The 26223-nt window shown below is 37.4% G+C and overlaps 1 protein-coding gene and 1 long non-coding RNA gene across 2 annotated transcripts; both read right to left on the reverse strand.

The window, feature by feature from the left end:
* Positions 1 to 1617: 1617 nt before the first annotated feature.
* Positions 1618 to 2327, reverse strand: LOC128307491 (uncharacterized). Its single transcript, XM_053045371.1, has 3 exons — positions 2218 to 2327; positions 2036 to 2143; positions 1618 to 1964 (listed from the first exon to the last, which is right to left on the reverse strand). Exons 1-3 carry the CDS (start codon positions 2246 to 2248, stop codon positions 1618 to 1620), a joined length of 486 nt encoding a protein of 161 aa, XP_052901331.1. The 5' UTR covers positions 2249 to 2327.
* Positions 2328 to 24012: 21685 nt separating this feature from the next.
* LOC128307527 (uncharacterized) lies at positions 24013 to 25578 on the reverse strand. Its single transcript, XR_008287635.1, has 3 exons — positions 25270 to 25578; positions 25072 to 25211; positions 24013 to 24996 (listed from the first exon to the last, which is right to left on the reverse strand). It is a non-coding gene; the product is annotated as an uncharacterized LOC128307527 (long non-coding RNA).
* Positions 25579 to 26223: the final 645 nt, after the last annotated feature.

The raw sequence follows: 26223 nt of genomic DNA on the forward strand, positions 1-26223 counted from the left end.
GCCGTATGTTTTTTTATCTGTGGTCCTCTGTTGGTATTTTTATAATCTGTTATCTCTGCTATTCGATTTACCACTTGTTCCAAGCTTCGGCTACCATTCCGCAGCAAACGTTTAATGCGTTGCAGGTCGTTTTCAAAAGGATAGGATGATACCTCCTCCAAAGAACCGAACCTACACACGTCATCGTAAACATGTTGGATGTTATGGACGTTACTTGAAATTAAAGTTTCGTCATACCACAAGTCGAACTCATTCACGAATTTATCCAACATTTCCCCTGCCTGTTCCCAATGTTGTTCGTATGTTTGAGAGGAAAGGAGTGTAATTCCACAGTATAACAGCAGGAAATGTTGGTAGTGTGCAGAAGGAATGGTATCCTTGAGGACTACGACGCTCACGTAATGTAAGAATGTGCGTAGTTCTGTGCCTTTCCAGTAATGTAGGTACTTAAGACTTCGCATCTGTCGGTGGATTTCAGACGGAAGCTCCAAGTTTTCTAAAAAAGAGGATATTGCATTGGTCTGTTCCACGCTCCACTTTGTTCGGAATCCAACACGTCCATGCATCCACCCGTTTAACAGCTTTTTCATTACTCCCAGGTCGATCAAATGTAAACGGTCGGAAACAATTACATCGCGAATCACGTCAAAATTTACAATATCGGTCAGGGGAGTTGGTCTTCTGATATGCATCGGGTATTCGTTATTTTTAAATTTCAAATCGGTGCGCTTCAAGGCACCAGTTCCTTTGTAAAACATCCTTCTTGTCGCAGAATCGTATGTACCGATAGTCTCACATTTGATACAGCCGCTCGTACCATTGTAAGACACAACACCTAAAAAAAAAATCAATTAGAGCTAGCAACAACAAGAATTTGTTCAATACAGACCTTTGATGAACGCACGTGCAGGAGAATCAGCGATAATTGCCCGTAAGTTTAATTTATAACTGCTTCCATTGATATTTAAACCATTTTCCTGCAACGCGTTGATTTCTACGACAAATGGCCGCAGGTATTGCTCCACTTGTTTTGGCTTTGATGGGCCACAAAAAATTGCCACTACCATAACGGGTACATCCGGCATTTCACACAATTTCATAAGAATTGGCCAGAACTCTGTTGGCCCACTATTATGAAGTGGAAGTCCATCCATGGAAAAATCAACCCATATTTCTTGAGTTTTTGGGCTTGTTTGGCTTTAAAATTTGTTACAAAAAATATGTTCGTGATGTTATTTTTTTTTTTCCTTTTTCGTAGTGTATGTTATGACTTACAAGTCATATTTTTATTCCATAACCGGATAGTCAATCCTACATACGGCCGTCGCTACCAATATATCGCCGAGGCACCTCACATTTATGTGCTACTACACAAATATTATCGAACACTGATTTCATGAGCTCCTCGTGTTCGAATACGTTCTCAGGTTGAGAAATTGGTAAATAAGGAAGGACTACTACTAATCACAATGAAACACAATACACTAAAATTCGACACAGTGAACACAGAATGCAAAACACGAATGACAGAAGACGGAACACGAAGCACAGAACACGTTGCAGAACACGTCACGACTAATGCACCATAATAAACTAATGTGACTAATATAGTAACAATTACCTGAAATATTCCTGTAGACAATTGCTGATGCCATGATACCAGAAACGACCACCTTCAATTGTAGAAATACAAGCGGCTGTATTGGTCGGTGTACGCATTAACGTTCTGGCGTCTTTCGGTAGTGGAAAATCAGTTTTTTTATGCAAAATTTCCAAAAGCGAATTTAGGGCATGATGCGTTTGGTTCGTTGATAACGCCCACGATCGAAGCTCTTCTCGGAAAGATAAATCGTCGGAAATTTGTTCGAATGATTCATCCTGCTCACTATAATCTTGATCATCGGACAAAATATCTTCGTGGCCATTAGAGACGGAGCTAATTATCGGCTGCAGCATTGGAGAAGCTACAAGTTACGCATACCATTTTTTTACAATGTTGAACACATTACCTGCGCGTAAAATGTATAGTACTCACCGATTGTCCTCGTTTCTTCCGTGTCCATATTTTGTCTCAGAATATTTTCTTGGCCATCTAAATCGGTATGCATCTCTTCTGGCGATCCGCCCTGCAACACTGATCGAGCTAAAACACATCCAATCTGTATTAGTAATTACGTAGGAAACATTTCCGGCGTTGATAAAATTGATGAAACTCACCTTCTGTTCTAGATCTGTTTGTCTCTTCCATCTCGTTCGCTACACATTGTTTCAGATGAAGAGCAGATCTATTATTGCGGATCTTGTACACCGAACCAGTCGCACGGCTTCTTTTGGATTCCATTTTGCACCTAGTACCGAGGGATCCAAACAGAACGCTGTTCTCAAAGAAACAATATTGGCACGAATATTGTACGACATGTACACGTTATTTACTTACCACAGTATTCAGAAACAATAGAGATCGAATATTTTATCACTAGCGAAAGATTATTGCACAGATTTCACTAAAAGGGCAACTTTAAGCAGAGTAGATGTTGTTTGATCACAGGCCAGGCTTTGTTTACATTTCTATTTCATTCAATCTGTCAAAGCGGTAATCACCGCAGACAAAATGCAAACAAGCCATGGAAAAAGATGAAGAAGAGCAATAGATCGCACCAATTCGATCTTTTCATGCGGGAGGAAATCAAAGACGCAAACCTTTGACGCAAATTTAGCCAAGATTCGGAACCACTCTTGCTGATTTAGCTGCGCGCAGAACCAAACGACGCTTGATTCGACCAAAAAGGCTCGGACAACGTTAAAAAAATCGTCGAATTGTTTGTTGGGAAGGTAATCCAAAGCGAAACCTCGAATACCGTCTTTTTCGTTGGGACGCTTCTATCCTGGATAAAGGACAAGTTATCAACGATTAAGGGCGACAGCCAATCCTATTCGGCTTGAAGCAAAAGGGTTTAACCATATTTTATATGAAAAGACCAGCCTTCATATTGGGTATAAATAAGTGTTACTCTGTGTATCTGTCCCCTGTGCATGCGGAATATGATCCGGGCAAGGTTATAACCTAGCCTGAATCATTCGTTCACCGGGAAGTGGGTAATCGAATTACGATAAATAAATCATTTCCAATGCAAGGTCACATCATGCAGGCTGCATCAAATTCAAACCACTGGTCCATCAATCGATTTAAAATGCTTTAAAAAATAACTCGAGACCCGTTGCAAATACCCATGATCTACATACCACTTCGTTCCGGTCGAAGAAAGTGTCCCAGCTGTTGCAATCCATCTCTAGGTTGCCGGTATTACTCCGTTCATTATTTTCACAATGATACAATTCGGATTGTGCAACGCAAGCCAGCCACTTGAGCGCTTCATGGACGATATATTAGCGGATCCCAATGTTCTGGAGGTGTTTGTTGATGATGTTTGCTTCCTCCACTGAAAAGGAGCATCGAAACACGCTATGATTGTATTCTAACATCTCAAATCGAATGATTTATTACCGGCTGATCGGATATCGCGGCAGGGGCAGCATCTCGTCTTCCAGCGTAGGCTAACAGCTGTGAAGCTAACAGTAAACTTGTAGAGAACTAACCCGACCATTAACCGCTAGGGTTCTTCACGCAGGACTTTGCAGTTTAATTTCTTCGCAGATTCAGCAGCATCCCGTCTTCGAGCATAGGCTAATAGTAGCTACGAACCTAACAGTAAAATATTTGTCATACCTTGTCGAGAACTTACCATTGAACCCGGTCAACGTCTGCTCACATATTCACTGCACTTTAACTCCTACAAGCATCCACATGAAGATATTCGGCACTTTAGGGGGACAAATCCACATACCGGAAAGAACCGTAACTTATTGAAATTATACTTATTATGAAAGATAGGTACTGCCGGTGAACAGAAGCTGCACCTCTTCCTAATATGTTAGCAGAAACATTGGCTAAGACATTTTGCGCATGCAGGTTTTCTCCGTTTGGTGTCTCTCGGATGTAACACACATTGCTGCACAATATGCATTACAAAGAAAGAAAATGCATTACATGCGTTAAAACGAGCCGCTTACTTTCATTAAAATGCTTTGCTTACCTTACACCACAAGCCGCGTTAATTGAGCATGCAGTTTGAAATAAAAAATTACCTCTCGTAATTTTTGGCACACAAAAATTATTCATAATTAATGCACTCTGTTGCTTTCAAATTTCCGCTTTAAACCGCCAATATTTATGAAAAACAAAAATGTAAACTTCTTCTTCTTCTTCTTTTAACGAGGTTTGTCACGGTCCGGCACTAGAATCCAGCAACCTGGGTCCCTGTACTATTTCGTGATTTTGTTTACACAAATACCTCTTGATATGTGGACCGGCAACTGTGGCCATATGTCCCTATTTTCTACTTTTTGTATGATATTTCTTAGGCCTTTTGGGCTCTTTTGTGTGTTATGTTATGACGTTTGGCTTATGTGAGATTGTTTGATGTCTGTTTATATCTAGTGATGCTCTACTTCATTATTATGCTCCTTATGTTCTACTTATTAAGATTTACGTTCAGCCGTTATTTAGAATATGATTTTATTTGTCTGAATGAATCTTAGAATTTTTTTGATTACTTCAGTTTTTTTTGCTTTCCAACTACTAATAAATGCTTCTTCTGTTGGTAGTTTTTCCTTTCTTCTTTCTAATCCGAATCTCATGCACTGAAATACTTTGTGTGTAGCTGTATCTGCACTATTGCAGGTTCTGCATAAGCCTTCGTCTGTTAATTTTAATTTGTGTAACCAATAATTGCTATAATCATGACCTGAAATTAGTCTATTGATTATTTTTATGCCTTTTGGTTCTAGTTGCATTTTGTTATGCCACATCTTTTTGCCTATGTTTCTCTGGTAATTTTTATATTTTTTTCCTTTAGTTACGCACATGTCGGTGTACCACCCATCTGCTTCTAGTATTGCCTTTTCTCGCAATATTACTGTTGCGTCTTTTGGTCTAATGAGATTATTAATTATTAGATTACTTTTCGTGCCCTTTTTTGCTAATTCGTCCGCTATTTCATTGCCCTCTATGTTTATGTGGCTGGGTATCCATTGTATTTTAGCTTCTAGATATTCACAATTATTTATAATAGAACCTACAATATCATCCGTGAATTTTTCTTTGGTGGCTTCTTGGATTATAATACAAGCAGATTGGCTGTCTGTGTATAAAATGGGGTTTTTGATTTTTTCAAGGATGGCATATTCTAGGGCTTTTTTAATGGCATACAATTCTGTTGTACATATTGATACTTCATTTTTTAGTTTGAAAGCTAATTTTTGGTCTACCTTTTTTTCTTGTATGATGTATAGTCCTATTCCACAACCATCAATGTTTTTACTACCATCAGTAAATATTGTAAGTTTCGATACATTTTCTTTTATCATTTCCATGCAAAATTGGTAAGCCAAAGTGGGATTGTAATTCTTTTTGCTTGCGGTCAAGCCAGGTACGTTAACTCTTACATCGACGTATTGGTAGTTATTATTTAGGTAATTGAAATTTGTTCTTGCAATTGTTTTTAGTGTGTCTATGTTTTCCTTATAAGTTTTTTCTATGGCAGAGAGCTTTTGTGTATGATTGCTATTTTGAAGTTTGTTTAGTAAGTGAGTATTTCTTGATGGGTAGGTTATTGTTTTAATGAGTTGTTTGGCGACTAGGAATTTGCTTCTTATTGGGAATGGAATTTCCGTAGCTATGGCATGTAGAGTGTTAATGGGGGTGGTCCTAGTGCATCCTGTTACTCTTCGTAAGGATTGTTTGAGTAAGGTGTTAAAGGATTTTATTTTTGTTTTTTTGGCGTTAAGAGTAAAACCAATCCCGTATTCTAGGCTTCCACGGATTAGTGCCCTATGAAGTTGAATGGCTTTCTCAGGGTCTTTGTGATTCCTGTAGATGCAAATGGTTTTTAAGGCATTTAAACGTTTTGTAGCTTTGGTTTTTTGGTTTTCTAGGTGTTGATGGAAGTTTAGTTTGGTATCTATTGTTACTCCCAGAAATAGGTGTTCGTTTGTTTTCTGTATTCTACTTCCTGCTATGTGTAAATTCGCTATTAAGTTGTCCTTTGGAAAAGTCATATATTTACACTTCTGGGTGTTAATGTCGAGGTTTAAATCTTTTAATTTTTGTGTCAGCCAGTTTATCGATCTTTGGAGAGAGATTTCTACGGTTTTTATTGTTAGTCCTGTTTCTATTATCGCAAAGTCATCTGCGTATTGGAGTAGCCTAATTTTCCCCGAGTTGATCTCATGGCAACTGATGGTGTATATATTAAAAAGAGTGGGGGAGAGAACATCCCCCTGGGGAAGTCCATTAGATATTTTTCTTTTGACTGTTTGGTTATCCACTGTTATTTCTAAACATCTGTTGCGTAGAAAGCTGTGGATCCATGCTATATCATTCTGCGCTATCATCAGGGATTGCATAATACTAGTTAGTTCATTGGTTAGGACACTATTATAGGCATTTTTCACATCTATAAATACCACCCCAGTATACTTTTTTTTCTATTGTTGTTTGTTATGGTGTTAATTAATAAGTTAATCATGTCTGTGGTTGATCTGTTTTTACGAAACCCGAAGCTGGTTTCAGGTAAGATTAGATGTTTTTCTAGTTGATGCGTTACATTCTCTAAAACTGCTGTATTAGCCACTTTTAAAATAGTTATGAGTAAGGCAATGGGTCTATAATTTATAATATCATTGAGATCTTTCCCGATTTTGCCTATTGCAATTATTTTGATTCGTTTTAGCCTGTTTGGAACCTTTCCCTCCCGGTACATGTCGTTAATTTCTTCAATAATTTTATTGACTAGTTCATTATTTAGTATGGATAATGTACCATATGTTATTCCGTCTACCCCAGGTGTCGTATTTTTTTTTTATTTTATTATTTGATGCCATTTGTTTGAATTTAAGAGTTCTCTTTCCGAGTTATATGGTAGTGGAAGCAGTACTTGTTTGTTTTTTGTGTTTTTAAAATTAGGGAAATTGATTTTTAAAAAATCTTTGGCATTTTGTGGACTATAGCTAATGAAATTTGAGAAGGATTTGTTAACTTTCTTTCCATGGCATTTGTTAACGATGCTCCATAGCTCAGTAGTGGTGGTGTCAGAGTTCACTTTTTCTAGCCATTTATCAAAATTTTTTCGTTTTTCTATTTTTTTAAGGAATTTGAATTTTGCTAGATTTTTTTTAAAGTCAATGTGATTTTCTAAGGTTTTGTTGTTGTTAAAAGTTTTCCTAGCCTCGTTCTTTTTTTCCCATGCTTTTTTTAATTCCTCTGTCCACCACGATTTTGGAGTATGATTGCAAGTATTTGTGTTATCTTTAATTATTTTTTTAATATCCTTGGTCTGATGCTGATAATGTTTGTATGTTCGGTGGTTTGCAACTGTCGAATTTGTTGTTGTACTAGAAATTTGTTAGTAATTTTAATAGTGTTGTTAGGTGTGTGTCCTTTAATACAAGTGTATATTATCTTGTGCCCACTGTTGCCTATGTGTTCATCAGAGACTATTCTATTTGTATCTTGTACTAGATCTGACGACACCATCGTCAGGTCGATTGCTGTGTCCCTTTTATTTGGATCGCTACTTATGAAAGTAACCTCTTTGTTATGAATAAGTATAAAGTCTGATCCATTTATTTCGTTCATAGTTATGGACCCTTTTGTGTCATTATAATGGTTGCCCCATACTCTGTGATGAGCATTAAAATCTCCTGTTATTATCACATTTCTATTTGTCAAGTCCAATATTTTTTTTAGGGCTGTGTTGTAAAAAATTCTAGGAGTCGATGGTTTTACGTAAGTCGAGATTACTACCGTGTTACTATTGTTGATTTTTATGCCCACCGTTTGGACGAAGTTACTGGCTTGATGGATGTGCACTGACTCGAATTTGAATTTTTTATGCACTATAATGCTGCTTCCTCCGTAACCATCTGCTCTTGTTTGGTATACGTGGTGATAATTGGGAATTTTAATCTCCTTTGCCGTTTTTTCATTAAGCCACGTTTCTTGTAAACATGCAATGTCTATTTTTTTATCCGTTATTATTTTTTTCAATTCATCATTATTTTTTTTAAGTCCTTGAATGTTTACCTGCATTAGTCTAAGGCCTTGTAAGATTGCGAGATAACATTGTGCAAGTTAGAGTGTATATTGCTATGTTGTAATGTATATATATGTATACCCACCTGGCAAAATCCCACCCATACATATACAAAACCTTCTCAATAATTTCTCAATACCTTCGCGAAAGGCGTCGTTATTGAGAAGGTTTTGAACATCCCACCTGGCAAAATCCCACCCATACATATACAAAACCTTCTCAATAATTTCTCAATACCTTCGCGAAAGGCGTCGTTATTGAGAAGGTTTTGAACATGTGTGCGTGTTCGTGTCCCTCCGGCGTTTGTGTCCTCTTCGGGTATCGAGACATATTTCTTTCCATGTGTTAGTGTTAGTTTTCCCTTCCATTTCTTTCGTTCTGTTCGGCGACGAAGGAAACACAGTCGATACACAACACTTGCAACACGAAATATTTAACTTTATTTTTAATATAAAAATAATTATAAGGTCACTTGCACACTACTTTCACTGCACTTAGAAAATAGAAACTGCGAAAACATTGCGAAACAATAGAAAAAAAAATCACTTTTATGGCTGAACGAATGCAGCCTTCCCTCGCTGAGTACATGACTGTGCGGATGACGCTTCCAATGACGCCGTCGGTCGCTCCTGGAATCGTCGTCTGAAACACAAGGAACCAGAAAAAAATGATATTAGAAAAGGTCCCAAACATTATCCTACACTTTATCTTACCGTATGCAACATGATGCTCTAATATTTCACTGATCCACGCCCGACTTACAAGCGTCCATCATGCAAGCTGCTTCACCACAGCTGAGCACAAAATTTACCGACGGCCTCACGGACTGTGTGCATGAGTGTGTTCTTCTTTCGCTCTCGATCTTTTCCGATCGCGGTTGCAATTGCCACTACACATTGACAAAATTGAGTAAAAAAACGATTCGTATTGCTCGATACGGTAAATTCGACACCAACACAAGCGCAAACGCGCTAAATTTCGTGTCCGTACAGCAAAAACCGAACGCAAACTTCGGGAAATGTCATATGGGTATCTTTTTTGTTTCTTTGTGATTTTTTTTTCTTTTTGTTTGTTTGTTTTTTTTATTTGTGTTTTTTTTATGTAATTTATTTTTCATATGTCTTTTTTAGTTTTTAGTCTTACAGGGGCTGTTCACTCGTCCTGAGTTGAGCTCATTTTTTCGTTGCTATTTGTTTTGGATGTTGTTGGTTGGTTTGTTTGATGTACTGTCTGTATGGTTAATTCTTTTTGTGGTATTGACTTGTTTTCTGTGGGATTATTGTTTGTGTTTTGTGTATTTGTTTGTGTGTATTCTACGTTATTTGCTATGATATTTTTTGTTGCTTGTGCGTATGTTTTTTCCGTTAACACGTTGACTGCCAAGCAATTTTGAGTGAAATTCTTCGTGAGGCCACACAAACCGCGCACGGCTCACGCGTATGTGTTGGTGCTCAGCGCATCGGAAATTTCCAGAAATATGGTTCTAAGGAAGAGAAATGTATTGTGTTCAGGAGAGAACAGGCTAGCCGTTTTGTCGTTATCGTTCTTATAAGTTTTGTTGGACGATGAAAAAAACAAGTTTTATTGGTACTTGAGAAAAATTAAATTTTTTTTATTCATAATTTAGTTCATTATATTATTTGCGGTGTAGGATTTTGAAGCAATCCTCACACATTTGTGGCTGGTCCGGACAACGGGGACAATATGTTACGGTTTTTTTTACATTACCATGAGCCTTCGCGTAGTCCATTGTATTTCTGCGTAAGGAATAACATCGTTTACAAGCACGGCGCATCGGTCTACCCAAATCATTCTTCCGGATGGCGATGGTATGATTTTTATCCGAAGATTTACAAATATTGCTGGCAGGCAATCCTAGTAGTTGTTCTGCTATGATTTCCTTAAATTTTCTAATTTTTATTTGTTTGCTAGTAGCTGTTTTGTAAATCACTAAGGCATTAACCACAGAAATTCCTAGCAACAAATGTATTCCCAGTTTCCGGTACCATTTGATTCCTTTCTTCAAAGCTGTTGCATAAGATACCATTTGATCGGAATAGTCTATTCCACACTTTCCCTTGTTATATTCCGTAACAGCCAATGGTTTTAATTTTGTAACAGATGAAACACTTGAGGAAGCACTACCAATCTTTTTGTTGATTTGAACCATGACAGGCGCGTGTTTTGTGGATAGCAATCTAACATCTCGAGTATCCCTCCATTTCAACACAATAATCCCATTACTATCCTCTTTGGCAACAATTTCTCCTTTTTTAAGTTTACCATCCATAACGACTTTGGGGAAGGGTTTTTTATTATACCTTAACGTACCAACAACATGGGTCTGACGGTTTAAGCATGATTTTGCTAACTCATAACTTGTATAAAAGTTGTCAATGTACAGAGTTCGTCCCTGGTCGAAGAGCATATCAGCAAGTTGCAAACATACATTATGCGCTAATCCAGTTTCTCGTATGCCTTCGGCCGATTTTCCTGAGTATATTTTCATTCCCCATGTGTATCCGTCGTTCGAACAAAGTTTGAACATTTTTATTCCGTATTTGTGAGCTTTGTTGGGTATGTACTGTTTGAAGATGAGTCTTCCACGCCAAGGAATCAACGATTCATCTATAACTATTTCCGCACCGGGTGTATAATTTTGTTCATATTTTTCGTGAAGTTTGTTGAATAAAGGCAGTATTTTTCCAAGTCGATCTTCTCGAGTGATACTTGTATTATCAGCAAAATGAATATTGCTCAGCAATAATTCAAATCTGTTGCGTGACATTATGCTGGAAGGTAGCTTGAAATTGTATAAATGATTTTTGGACCAATAATTGGCCATAGGGCTTACATTTACTAACCCCATCCACAACAGTAATCCAAGAAAACTTTTAATTTCTTGTGGATTAGTTTCTTTCCAATTATGCATACGGGCGCTTGGTGAAAGCTTCAATAAACTCAACTTTTGTTGTGCATATCGATTTGTTTCTTGAACAACCAAATTGATGATATCGTCATCTACGAACAATGAGAAAACATCATATGGACTTGGATCGTCAGGTAACTGCACATTGAGGCAATTCGTACGCTCACAAGAAAATGACTTCTGCCGACCACTAAATTCTTTCCATTCAATGCTTTCTATGTTTGATCCCTCAATACTGTTCAGAATTCTTTCTTCTTCAAGCACTAGCTCACGGAAAATATCTTCGACATCATGACACTGATCTTCAGCACAATTTGAATCCGAATCTGACGATATAACATTGCCACGCGCTTTTGTTTTCTGCGGTATGATGTCTTCCTCACTAGAATCTGTGGTTTTATCGATGCTTTGGAAAATATCTTCGTCGCTACTCTCTGAATCACAAATGAATCATTTTTCCATGTTTTTTGGTGATCGGTGAAATGTTCAGACAAAATAGAGTTACGTGTGACTTCGACAAGATCAAAACGAAACTGAAAATGGTTATCAAGGTGCAAGTAATTGGCGACTACCGTATTTTCTCAGAATTTAGATAAACGGCCGGGCCGTTCTGAAGCTAATCAACAACAAAAATTCTCAGAATCGATTGGTTTTGGCCCGTCCCCACGATCAAATTCGTCATGCTTTCGCGCTTTGACAGGTGTGATTGTTATAAAGATAGAGCGAGGCAGCATGGCGATTTTGCTCATAGGGGTCTTTCGCAAGCACGGCATGGTATTAGTGTCTTTTGTACACGGTACGTTGAGCGCTTCTATCATCACCCAAAAATTGGGTGATGCGGCCCCGTAGGAAGTGTTACTATCACCCACGAAATGGGTGATGTGGCAGTCAACGTGTTAAGGTGTATTTTTTAGGAGGCACAGGACATTGCCTGCGTCTGATTATTTTTGCTTCCTTGTATGTGATCCTGTTTATCGTCTTTATTTTTTGAATTTCCACCTCATATACGTATACGGGACATTCTTTGTTGAGTGTGTTGTGATTGTCTCCACATGACACGCACTTTATCACCTGGCAACTATCCTCGTGCACCGGTAAGCTGCAATTAGCGCACATACGCTCACCTTTACACCATTTTTTTGTGTGTCCGATTTTTAGGCATGTTGCGCATCTCATTGGTTTTGGTATGTATAAATCTATTAATACCGGGTAGAGACCAAAATCCACCGATCGTGGTGTTCTAATGGATTTAAACGTTATGATTGCCGTTTGAGTGTTAGTTAACTCACCATCCATTTTCCTCTTCATTATATTCACTTCCACAACCTTTTGGTTTTTTAGACCTTCTAAAATTTCTTTTTCATTCATGAATTCAATGTCCGGGCAACGTATTACCCCTTTGCAGCTGTTGAGCGTGGGATGTTCATACACTTTTACTGGGATTTCACCATTGGTGTCCGTTATTTTTTTTATTTTTTGGGCTCTTTCTGCCAATTTTTCATTTTTCACTCTTATCATTAGTTTTCCTCCACGTATGCGACTAACTTGTTCCGGTTTGCTTCCGAGCGCGTTTTCTATCACTTTTTGTAAGAGGAAAGGATTGCACCTTGTTAGGTCCTTGCCATCTATCGTCGATTCCATTACTAATACTATTTCTTCCTCTACCACGAGGTTTGTCATGTTGGAAACCATGTTTGATTTTTTCCCCATTTTTCTTTTGGGCTCACTGATTTCATTAAACGCATCGAAATAGTTTCTGAGGGGAATGCCCCCCCCCCCCTGGGTCTTGGACCCCCATTTTTACTTTGGTTGTCCTCTCTTTGGGTGTTTTGTTTTTTTACACTAGCTTACTAAAGAAATAAGAATTTCCTTTTGTATCACTCGAAAGAAAGGATTGTGTATTTAATCAATTCGTCCGTAACCGTATAACCGTAACCGTCCGTAACCGTATAATTGTTAAAACGTGTGCGTACTCTTCAGTGTCAAACTGTCGAATGTCCAAAAACCCAAAATGCAAAAGACAGCCGGACGGACTAACATTGTCGATTTACGCTACAGAGTTCAAGAGTGCACGTGTTTTAAGGCATTTTTACTGCATTATGGTCAGCAATTTTATCTTATATGACTTTAAGAAGATTTTAACTAATTTTACAACTACGTTTTATTAACATTTAGACGATTTTTCAACATTTTGCAAGTTTTAGCCCACCTTCGGGGGCATTGCTATTGTTGATGTTGGTATCTTGGGCAGCATATTGGTTGTCACACCTTCACCAAAAAGAAGAAGAAGAAGCTCACGTAAACAACATGAGAGAAGCCGCTGCAGAAACGAACAAGTTTTATCTGCATTTATATGAAATGCAGTTGTTTACATGTTGAAAATAACAGTGAGGAGTCTTCTGCATCTTCTGCCATTGCGAATAAAGCCTTATTCGCTTCTTTATCACCGTCATGTTCGTGCAACCGGTACCACCGTCATGATCATGCTGCCGGCAGAACCAAAGGAATGAAAGAAATGAATGTGCTTTTTTACCATGATACAGGTCCATCTTGTACTAGAAGAGGGTCCTTAACCTTTAGATGATCCTTTTACATCGCACAACAGCTCCAGTGCCATCTCGCAGTGGTTAAAATAGGTTACAATTTTCATCACCGCATCCGACCTATGAATGTGCATGTGATATTCTTCGTCGTGGAAGTTAAATTATTATCGCACGTTTGGTTGCAAGCAGAGCTCTTGTTACATTATATTTGCCCCTCTAATATATTGACAATAGTTTACGTTACAATCCCAGGAAAACAAGACGAGACAAACTCATGATGGTTTGATGACGGTAATGATGATGCTGTTCCACTGGAATCAGTGTCCGAAAATGCATGTAAAATAGAGACTATTTATACCTCCATTCAATCCAGGAAACACTTTTCTCTGAGGCTGAAGCTTCAACGAAACCAAAATACATACCGACCTTTTATTGCACCATCAATTTGGTGCATCTAGCGCAAATTCATGACGAAGACATACACAGCAGTGCATATATCGCTTGACTCCATCATGGGTGCTTTTATAGCCCTATTTTAACCCCCAACTCAACACAGACGTAAAAGACAAATACATAACATACTGAAGATTGAGACACACGCAATACGAGTTCGATTCTAAATATAGACGGTAAAATGATTGAGGGATGCATAGAAGAAAAAAACAACCAAGAGGGAAGGGTGAGAGGGGAAGGGGAGATGGAGCTGAAAATTTTGTTTTTGGCAGCGTTGCCAATTTTTTGGCTGCGGCAAATGTCAAAATCGGTCTAAACCCTCGTTAAAAAGACGTCTTTCGGCGGTCTAACGGCGGGCGGTAAGACCGCCAAAAGACGTCTTTTCAGTGACATTTGCGATCTGGGAATGTAAACAAACCATGTTGACATTTAATTTGTCACACCATATGACCAAACCACCAATTGATGTGCTTGAAACGTTTCAGGGTAGCTTCGAACCCTTGGGAGGGGGGGGGGGAGACTACAAAAATCTATTACCCAAATATCTTTCACCCGAAATTCTTTTACCAAAACTTCTTCAAGACATAATTTATCCCGAAATTTGATTGAAATGGCATATTTGTCGATGGTGCAGTCTTATGGAAGATATAAATTTTTCGTTGTCGAACTTATATTCGAATGTTTTTCGAAACGTCCGGATCGATGTTTTCAATTTAGGGATGTTTGGCAACGCTTCAACAGCCAATCGTCTGATGCACGAGGATGTATGGATGTGTTACGATTGAAAAATGGAAAATCATTGTGCTGTCAAAATGTCGCAAGTGATGTGAAATTGTGCTAGTTGTTGCGTGGTGTTGTGAGCCGAATCGATGCTTTTATATTGAATCAATCGGTGTTTTACTCGAAAGAATGGCCAGGCCGTACTGCTAAAAGTGCTAAAAAGTTTGATAGTGTATACATTTGCAAGTGTTTTGTGGTGTTACGTGCTCTCATCAATGTGGTGCTACGGCTAATCAATTCGTCATTCGACCGATTTAGCGCAGGGCTGCGATACAAAACCTACCTTTAGCAACGAGTGTTTTCTTTTATGGGGTGGTGCTCAGTGGTTAAAGGAGGTAATTGTTTAATAAGCATTATTCATAATTAAATCATCATTGCCTTAAATCGTCGTCACAATAACGTATGTACCAATTATTCATAGGACATTTTCTGCTTGTATGAAGATCGGCAGATGGCCAGATACGCTATACACAGTGCCAATATTATAGCTGAGGAATTAAACCTAGTGTGGAAATCAAGCGTTAGTAGTTTGGTGTTTGCTTCAAGGATTATATTCTTCTGACTGATAGAGTATAATCCAGATAGAGGTAAGTAGATTGTGTGACCAATTGATTGGCGTGTTTTTTAAGCTTAATGTTAATATCTTTCATTGTAGGGATTGAATAAAATATACACACGACAAACATTACGTGTTCGCCACACACTATTACGCAGTGAGTACAAACATGGATGTATATCTTTGGCTTTCAAACTAAGATGATGACGATAGTCCCTTTTTATCAACCACGTCGAACCTTTATCAATGTACTCATCGAGTAAACCATCGTAGCTATATTACAGTAACGTTTAACATGCTCAGCACCACATCACCCCAATTTAAGTGATGCCAATAGCACCGCCTAGCCGTATCACACAAAACTGTTAAAAGACTACTCGATTGATCTGTTATAGGATACAGAATGTTTTGGGGCTACAAACAATGTCGGTCCGGAAAATTATTGTTCGAAAGGGGAAAATTTAGTGAAACACAAATATAGATCTGACAACTTTGACAACATTCCAATGTGCTCTAAAGGAACACAAATGTGGTGTTTGTGAGCATGCATTGCAATGCGGTGAAATTTTTCGTTTGTTCTGTAAGAACAGTTAACAATAAACAACTCGTTTATGACCGATTTGTTAATAAATAATTCAAATGTCATTTTTTTACCATTTCAATCTCCTACGGAGCACAAATCAAATGAGATCATACTTATTTTGCTGTATGATCTCATTTGATCTGATTGAGGCCTGATCTTGATCTGAGGCCCAATACGTCTATACTAATTTTTCATTTTGGCATTCATTGTAGTATACTGTGTAATTTTTTTTATTTATGGGATATGGAATATATATTTATATTTATATGTATATGTATTTATATTTATATGTATTATGATTGTTTGTACCTCTATTTAAAGTTTGCCCCAAAATGTTGCATCATCGATTGTCTCACTTGGTCCGCATTCAAGAGCATACAAAATTGCTTTATTACAAGTTAAGGGATTCCTTGCTTGCAAAAAGAATCTGATGCTAAGGTTTTTTAATCCGTTCATGAAAGTACGTACCGCTATTGGCTCTCTCTCGCGTAATACGCTCTACAATATTAGTAGCGGCTGTTTCATTTAAAAATGTACCGTACGATACATGAGCTGCAGATAGTTTTTTTGCAAGTTTTTCGATCTCATCACCAAATGCTGAGATGGATTGCTTTAGTTGTTTTTGTTGGCCAAAGAGTTGGATGTGTGGGTCTCGAACAACGCCGTGTTCTATGGCGGGTAGTACTCTGGCGCTGTCGGTGAAGATCACGTTTAGAACATCCGTCGGTGAAGATGTGTTGGTGGTGTTGATACTTGTTACAGATCTGACGTGTGAATGTTTGGTTGGCTATGTGGCTACTTTTCCCTGTTTTTAATTGGTGTTTAAGGTCCCAGTCTATTATAGGTGTTTGTTAATACCAAGGGCACTGACCGCACTTTCTTCTTCTTCTTCTTCGTTTGCGAGTGAGGATGTATCCTCCTGTGTTTTTTTTACCGACCAGCAGTTTGTGAACACAATCAGAGGCTTACTCACTCTAGCTCAAGGCATTCAAAACCTGACAATTTCGTCATATGGTCATTACAATTTTTTTAACTGTGCTGTCATTTTTCGGTTTATGTTCTCCAGTTCTTTTCTTTAAAATTCTATTGGTTTTAATAAATTGAACTATCTTTTTGATTTCCTTTGCATTTTGTTCTTTCCATTTTTCTTTAAGTTTTTCTAATGATATATTCTTTCTGGTTATTTCGTATGTTTTACAGTCGAATACCATATGTCGTCCCGTGTTTGGTGCATTGCATGTCTCACAGATTCCTGTTTCTACTATTCTCATTTTGTTGAGCCAAAATGGTGAGAGGTCATGGCTTGTTAGTAATCTGTTAGTTGTTTTAATTTCTTAGGGCGTTATGTCGACAACTTTCTCCCACGGTTCGGGTTCAAAAGTTTTTTGGAATTCCAAAAATTTCTTCCCTATTTTTTTCGCCTTGGTTTTCGTACCATATTTTGGTTTCGTTCATCATATTATTTTTCAGTCTTTGGTATATATCTATGTATCTTATTTTGTTTCTTATTTCTGCTTCACTGTTTGTTCCTTGTTTTGCAAGTCGGTCTGCCCATTCGTTTCCACTGATACCCACATGTGCCGGGATCCACCATATCTCAGCGTTAATTTGGCTACCTCGTTCATGAATATTTTTCACAATCGCTTCTATTTGTAATTCCTTTTTCGCATTCTTCAATATTGTGCAGCTTGCTAAGTTGTCTGTTAGAATGGCAATATTTCTTAGTTTTAGATGATTAGCTATTTCAATTGCTTTTTCTATTGCTGTCAATTCAATCGTGGTTATTGTTGCATGATTTGTTGTTTTAAAGTTATAGTACCAGGTTTTGTTTTTGTCTTTTATATAGATACCTATTCCACTTTTTCCTTTTGCGACACTTCCGTCAGTATAAATACTTGGTTTGTTCTTTATCTTTTCGTCTATTATTTCTAATGTAATTTGCTTTAGTGTTTCTTTGTTTTTCATTTTTTTGTTATCTATTTTTTCTTTTATTTTCGTATTAATCTTAACGTATTCTTCAATGTCATTAATTTTGGCTATGGATATTTTGCTCAACCATTCTTTATGTTCCATGATTATTTCTTCTTGGTTAGTTGTCTTTCTTTTCCTTTGGTTTGTTTTAGAAATTTCTTTAATTTGTCTTCGGACTGCTGGGGAAAATGTGTACGCTTGTGTTATTTCTTTTCCTGCTATATATCTTCTTCTAATTTTTGGAGGTATTTCTGCATTCGCCGCGTGCAGTGAGTTTGTTGGAGTGGTTTTTGTGCATCCCGAGCATTTCCTTAGAGCTGTGTGTGTGACTGTATTTAGTTTGTTGCCGTTTGTGATACTGTTGTTGATTGTAAATGAGGATCCTCTTTCTATTAGGCTTCTAATGTTGGATCGGTATATCATTCTGGTTTTTTGGGGTGATATACTATTTGCTGTTGTGCATAATATTTTAAATATATTTAGTCTTTCTATAGCTTTGTTTTTCATGTGTTCTATGTGTTTGTTAAAGTTGAGTTTTTTGTCAATTATGGTTCCAAGATATTTGTATGTATTTACATTTTCTACACTGTTGTTATTTAGTTTTAGGATTATGTTTTTATTTTTCCCCATCATCATTAGCTTTGTTTTTTCTATATTGATTTTTAAATTTATTGCTGCAGCTTCCTCTTCGAATGCGTGAAGGCTTCTTTAGAGTTTTTGTTGTAGTTCTACATCATTTCTTCCTGTTGTCACAATTGCAAAGTCATCTGCGTATTGCACTAGCTTCGTATTTTTTATTTTGCTTATCCTTTGGTGTAGCTTTCTTGTATAAATGTTGAATAGCGTTGGCGATAGCACGTTCCCCTGTGGTAATCCATCAGTGACTAGTTTTTTTTTATTTTCTTATACTAATTACTAATGAGTTCTATTGTTCTATTTTTTAAAAATTGTGCGATCCATTTCACTATTTGTGTGGGAGTATTTGCTTCAATCAAATTTCTAATCAATTCTTTTAATTTTACTTGGTTGTATGCATTCTCTAAAACTACAAATATGATTCCTGTTTTAAGTTTTTTATTTTTATTTTCCATGGTGGAATTAATAAGATAATTTGTGCACGTTTGTATTGATCTATTTTTCCTGAATCCAAAGGAGGTTTCAGGGATAATTTTGTTTATCGTGCCTTGTTTGTTTAATTTCTCCAGGACTTTTCCAGGTTTTGGGATTGCTATTGCCTTTATCGTTTTGTATTGTTTATTTATTTTCCCTTGTTGCCACATTTGATTGATCTCATCTAATATGCATTTCGTGTTGTTTGCATCTAAATGTTTTAACATTTCATATGTAATGTTATCTACCCCTGGGGCAGTTTTCTTTTTCTTGCTGATTATGTTTTCCCATTTTTCCGGATCTATTAACTTTTCTTCATTTATAAATTCTGGCAGGTTTCATGTATTCTAAAGCCACTGGTTTTTCCAAACGTCTGGTCAAGTAATTTTTTTGCTAGTTTTTCGTTATTATGTATTATGTTTTCTTCTTTTGTTGATTGCTTGTTGCCTTTAATTCTCTTCACTATGTCCCACAGTTCTTTGCTAGATGAGTTTTGATTTATTAACTTTATTGTTTTTTTCTATTTCTATTATCTTACTCTTACGAATCTCTAATATTAGTTTGGCTGTTGTTTTTTCATTTTTATTAAGTTTTTTATCGTTCTTAGTTTGTTGAACTGCGTTCTAGCTTCATTTTTTCCATCCAAGCTTTTTTAATATTGGAGTTCCACCATGATTTCGGTATATGTTTTAATTTGACTTTAGTTTTTTAATTATCTTGCTTATTTTTATACTTATTTGTCTAAAGCTTTGTCCATTATTACAGTTGATTTTAGTTATTTGTTCTAATATTTAGTCTTTTTTGTATATTACTCTCTCTTCCATTTTGGTTTCTTGCTCAATGGTTATATATATCATTTTGTGCTGACTATTTCCTATGAGTTGTTCTGTTATTTGTTTGTTTATGTCCATATAAATATCTTGTGTTGCTATTGAAAGATCGATTCCTCTTTTATTTATATCGGTGGGGATGTTGGTGGTTGTCTCGTTTTTTATTATTATTAGATTTGAGGTTTCTAATTGTTCCATTATGATCTTTCCCCAGTTATCTGTTTTTTCGTCACCCCAATAGGTGTGATGGCTATTAAAGTCTCCTACTATTATTGTTTTCTCTGTACAGCTTGTTGCCAGCTGGGTTATTGCATTTTTTATTTCTTCGTTGCTTGCTTTGTTTGAGATGTATATCGATATTATCTTTAATTTTGTTTCCATTATCTCGATTCCAGCAACTTGAATAAAATGGGAGCTTTTTAGATTTTTTAGTTTAGCATATCTTAATTGTTTTTTTACGAGGATACAGCTTCCTCCGTATCCATCCTCTCTATCTACTCTCACTTTGTTAAATCCTGGTATTTTAAATGTTTTTTCTTCCTTCAGCCATGTCTCCTGTATGCATGCTTTAGTATGTCATGTAATTCCTCTTTGCAGTTGTTAATGCTTTGGACGTTGTTTTGCAGGATTTTGATTTTTATGTTGTAACCTTTATCATCTTTATTCTCCATTTTTATTTCTTGCTTTCAATAGTTCTGCTACTATTTGAATTCGTTTACTATTTTTTTTTGTTTCTTTGTCCACCTCCTAGCTGGAGAATCCGGCGAGTTCCTCATCACTGCTAATGAGTTATGAATCGGTGTCGGTGAGATCTTCGTTGTTTTCGTTATTGTCTGTTTTTGATTCTGTGTCGTTTGTTTGGTTCTTATTGTCTGTTTTTGTGTTTGTGTTTGGTTCTGAGTTTAATGTTGTGTTTGTCTGTGTTTTTTTGTTTTTTTCGTTCTCTGGTGTTGTGTTTCTGATTTATTTTTCTGTGTTTTTCTGTGTTATTATGTTTTCCGTCATTTCTTCTGATTTTTTGTTTATGTTATTTTCTGTGGTTTGGTTTTGTAATGTCTGTGCAAAGGTTTTCTTTATGTAATTTCTTGGGATAGCTGGGGTTTGTTGTCTTCTGATTTCTCTAGCTTCTCTCATCGTTATTCTCTGTTTAATTTGTATTTTTTTGATTTCTATTTCATCGAGGTAAATTGGGCATTGTCTGTCCAAAGTACTATGGTCTTCTCCGCATTCAAGGCATTTCGATTTTTTATTACAATTGTTTTGATCTTCGTGGTATACCTCTGCGCACGTTGCGCATTTTTTGTTCCCTCTGCAGAATTTTTCCTCACTCCTTTTCCTCACTGAGGCCCTCTAGCAGATCTTTATCGCTGATATTTGCTATCGCATCGCACTTTATTACTCCTTTGGATGTGTTTAATCTATCATGTTCTCTCACTTCCACGGGCATGCTTATATTTAGCTTCATCTTAGTAAGTGTCCTTGCTTGATTTTTATTCTTTACTAACACTAGTAGATTCCCGTCTCTCATCATGGAGACCTTTTTGGGATTTTCTCCTAGTGTGGCTTCTAAGCACTTCTGCACCAGAAAAGGGTTTACTGCATTTAACTTTTTTACGGGGTCCTTGCTTTCTATTACTAGAAATATTTCTTCATCCATATTTCCCACTCCTATCTCCATCCTTTCTCCTCTGACTCTTCTTTTTTTATTTGTCCTTCTCGGCGATATCATCCCTAACGGCTCATAGTATGAGCCGAAGGTCGATCCGCCCCCGGGGTCTTCGACCCCCATCGTTTGTTGGGTTTTTGCCCTTACACTATTCCTGTTTCGTTTCTTCCCTTTGACCAATATGCTTATAATTTGTTTTTTTTTTAATACCTTGCTCAGTTGTCAGTAAACTTTTCTTTTGTTATTCACAATTATCACTACCGGTCGGTTTGAAGTCACACGGTCGAATAGACCGCACTTTGTGACCGAGTTTGTGATGACAGTTCAAAAAAATCAACACGAAATTCACCAAATCAATGACTCCTTCGTCACTCTCAAATTCATCATCGCTTCCACCTCATCGATGAACGTTGCATCGCCAACAAGCTCTTCTGCTGTGTCACAACCTGGTTTCACTACACCTTAAATGAAGAACGAATTACTGATGAATTTCAACCAACAGACTAAATAATAGACAATAAAACAAACCACCATCAGTTTGGTTAAATGGTAGCTCTGCGGCAGAATGACTTATATCTTCTTTTCTCAGTTCGTCCAGGAGTCGCTTTCGTCGGTACAAAATACCACTTTTTTAAGTATTGCTGGAGTATACTGAAACCAGTATTGGACAACCAGACCACACCATAGGCCACGGTCAAACTATAAAATCAATCTACTAATCGGATCAAGATAGCTGGCGGGAATAAAATAAAGCAAATTGCTTAGATATTTTACCCAACACGTTAGTTGCTGTATTGCTGACAGAAAATGGGAAATAACTCACACGTGCATATCATTTCCTGTGCTCGATACTAACACGAGTAATCATTAGGTAAGTAGCTCTACATTAAGTAGCCCTTCCCAACAAACAATTCGAACTGGTTCGAGGCTCGAACAGGTCCGGTTCGAGCGTCGTTCGAGCCATTGTTCGAGCTCGCAAGGAAGACGCGTTCGAGCATTTTCGATGAAAATCGAGCGGGACGTTTTACGAAAGCGCCATCTATTGTGCATTGCAGTAAACAATATTTAGGACAAGATTTTTAGATGCAAAATATTTGTAAAATATATAATTTATTTTTTTTTAACGATACAGCCGTAATGATATTGCTGATCACGGTACACGTCTTTGTGTATGTTCCCAATCCATGGAAAGTGATCTTCAACGTAAAGTTCAGCTTCTAGGACCATCTAATACACATTGCAGCTAAAGATAACAAGCACTGTGATATATGCACTGTAAAGAGAAGTGATCGAAAGATTATATTAAGATTGTTTGTGTGTAAATTAAAAACAAAACCTACCACCAAGTAGCATCTTAAGCATTTGGTCTGCTATTATTAAATTTTTCGCAGCTCCATCGACCAGTAAATATGCTGTGTTATTGTGTTGAATCCGCTTTCCGGTCACATGATCCCTAGGGCACCCTTCTTCGAATCATAATGCACTTCTCTACACTATGGCGCACAGTCGAAGAAAACAACAAAACCATCGTTGCGCGTTGTCTGGAAAAATATGTCCTTAATTAATGGGCAAGTTGTAACGAATGTTGATATCACCCACCGTATCCTGTGTTTGGCCGTGTCGCAATGTCCTTCCAACACATTCTTCATATAATTGTTATGATCCAGATGAAGAGCAGATCTATTATTGTGGCTCTTGTACACCGAAGCAGTCGCACGGCTTCTTTTGGATTCCATGTTGCACCTAGTACCGGATGATCCAAACAGAACACTGTTCTCAAAGAAACAATATTGGCACAAGTATTGTACGACATGTACACGTTATTTACTTACCACAGTATTCAGAAACAATACAGATCGAATATTTTATCACTAGCTAAAGATTGTTGCACAGATTTAACTAAAAGGATTACTTTTAGCAGAGGAGATGCTCTTTAATCACAGGTCAGGCTTTGTTTACATTTCTACTTCATCCAATCTGTCAAAGCGGTAATCACCGCAGACAAAATGCAAACAAGCCATGGAAAAAGATGAAGAAGAACAATAGATCGCACCAATTCGATCTTTTCGTGCGGGAGGAAATCAAAGACTCAAACCTTTGACGCAAATTTAGCCAAGATTCGGAACCAATCTTGCTGATTTAGCAGCGCGCAGAACCAAACGACGCTTGATTCGACCAAAAAGGCTCGGACAACGTTAAAAAATTCGTCGAATTGTTTGTTGGGTTATTAAGGTAACCCAACAAACAATTCGAACTGGTTCGAGGCTCGAACAGGTCCGGTTCGAGCGTCGTTCGAGCCATTGTTCGAGCTCGCAAGGAAGACGCGTTCGAGCCTTTTCGATGAAAATCGAGCGGGACGTTTTACGAAAGCGCCATCTATTGTGCATTGCAGTAAACAATATTAAGACGATCAATGGATAAAAAATGTTTTGGAAATATAATGTTCATTTTATTATACGATATTTCCTTAATTTTGCTGTTAATTACGGTACACGTCTTTGCTAATGTTCTTAATCCAGTGCTTCTTCGTAAACGTAAAGTTGAGCTTCTACGACTACTAATACACATTGCAGCTAAGGGTAACAAACTAATTGGCCTGCTCAAACTATCGCTACTAGGCATAAAAAAATGAATGCCTATTAAGACTCTTCTGAACAATTTGTCTTAAATTCATTGTCGTTTCTTCCAATTTCAAACCTGGCTAGTCGTATTCCACGTTTTTAAACGGTGTTCGTCCTATGTAGCCTACGACATATTATTTGCAAAATGTTATGTGTTAAGCCTTGGCCCTGAACTAATCAACAATTGATAAATTTAATTAATTTTAAAAAGATGAATTTTACGAAACATTGGACATAACACCAACGTCACGTGGTGAATTAATAAACCATATATAACTAAAAGCATATCTCCTATTTGATCATACCGATGGTCCTGATTAATTATGATCCATTTTTATGTATTCCTTATGGTGGTTTACTTAACCGACCTCCTCTGTAAATTCCAACTCGTTCAACTTCGGCAGGTTGCAAAGACCCTTTTATATACGCAAATCATCAGATCGAATCACCTTAGTTTGTCCTCCTTTCTGCGCACGCCCTAGATCCTCTTTACAATTATTCTCCTGGCTGCTTTACGATGCTAGTAATGTTTTAGATTTTAGCATCTAGCTTAGAAATTTTAGAAGCTTTAATTAATATGGTTAATCCGCGAGGCAAACAAATTAATAAACATACACATGCACATAACCGTAAACAATATCGGTCACCCAGCGAGCGTCTGGCAACAGCATCAGCAAGATATTTGCATTAACCCTATCGATCAGGCAACTATGTGCAGCAACGACACCGTCAGAATACTAGATTTGAAACCCGATCTACCAAATCAGTCATGTCCAATTCATGTGTACTGTAATATATGCACTGTAAAGAGAAGTGATCGAAAGGTTATATTGGGATTGTTTGCGTGAGCAGTAAATTAAAAACAAAACCTACAACCTTGTTGCATCTTAGGCATTTTGTCTGCTATCATTAAATCATCCATCCACATGATCCCTAGAGCACCCTTCTTCGAATCATAATGCACTTCTCCACACTATAAGCGTTGAGAAAATGACATAACCATCGTTGCGCGTTGTCTGGAAAAATATGACCTAAATTAATGGGCAGATTGTAACGAAAGTTGATATCATTTACCTTGCACCGTATCCTGTTTCTGGCCGCGTCGCAACGTCCTTCCAGCACCTTTGTCATATAATAGCTTTGAGCATGTTTTTTTGAACTCGTCGTTTAAAATGTTTTTAAACTCTAATCACATAAACAACGGAAGCTTATCGTGTTGGCTCTCTTTGCATTAATTGGCAGGTACCTACAAAAAATAAAGTTTATATTTAGAATGAATGGTGGCTTACCGAAAAAGAAATGTGTTGAATGAATATAAGCGCTGCAACGAATATTCATAAAGACTGCATCGGCGAAGATTAGTTTTCCGTATGGTTGACTCGCAGCAGAATGTTGGTAAACATCGGTGATTAGCACTGCTAGTCAAATTGACAGTTGGACAGGTTCTATCGATCAAGAACGACCGCGATCCGCGATGATCGATAACGATAACGATCGGGTTACTTCGTGTCACACGAAGGTTAAAAGGGTTCAAATTGGCGGGAGACCGCAGCATCAGTAGCATCACGGATACGAAACCTGCAACAAAGGAAAAAAAAATTTTAAACTTTTCAAAAGTGCATACTGTTTCTCTGTTTGTTTCGCTAAAAATTCTGCTTTCTGCTCTTCATATACTACAAAATTTACACAGGTAATGTGTATGACTGATGCACGATAAACCGAGGATATGTGAAAAAAAATATAAATTTTGTGCAAATGATAATTTTAGGCAAAGTGATGGCATTTAACGGTAACGACGAAGGTGCCGGCTCGTCGCGAAAGCCGTTTTTGTTAAACGAGCTTTTAAAAAAAATTTCAACGAGAGTGGATGTTCGTCGTGTGTGTAATGTGGAAGAAAGGAACAACAAACGGATTGCACACGAAGAGCTTAGACCGGCTACAGAAATTAAGCGTCGTGCATCCTTTAAAGGGCCAGCAAGCAAGCCGAAGCAGGTGGAAAGGGTTACCGAATGCGCTAGAGAGCAACCT

Source organism: Anopheles moucheti, assembly GCF_943734755.1.
Source record: "Anopheles moucheti chromosome X unlocalized genomic scaffold, idAnoMoucSN_F20_07 X_unloc_1, whole genome shotgun sequence".
In the NCBI taxonomy this organism is placed as follows: domain Eukaryota; kingdom Metazoa; phylum Arthropoda; class Insecta; order Diptera; family Culicidae; genus Anopheles; species Anopheles moucheti.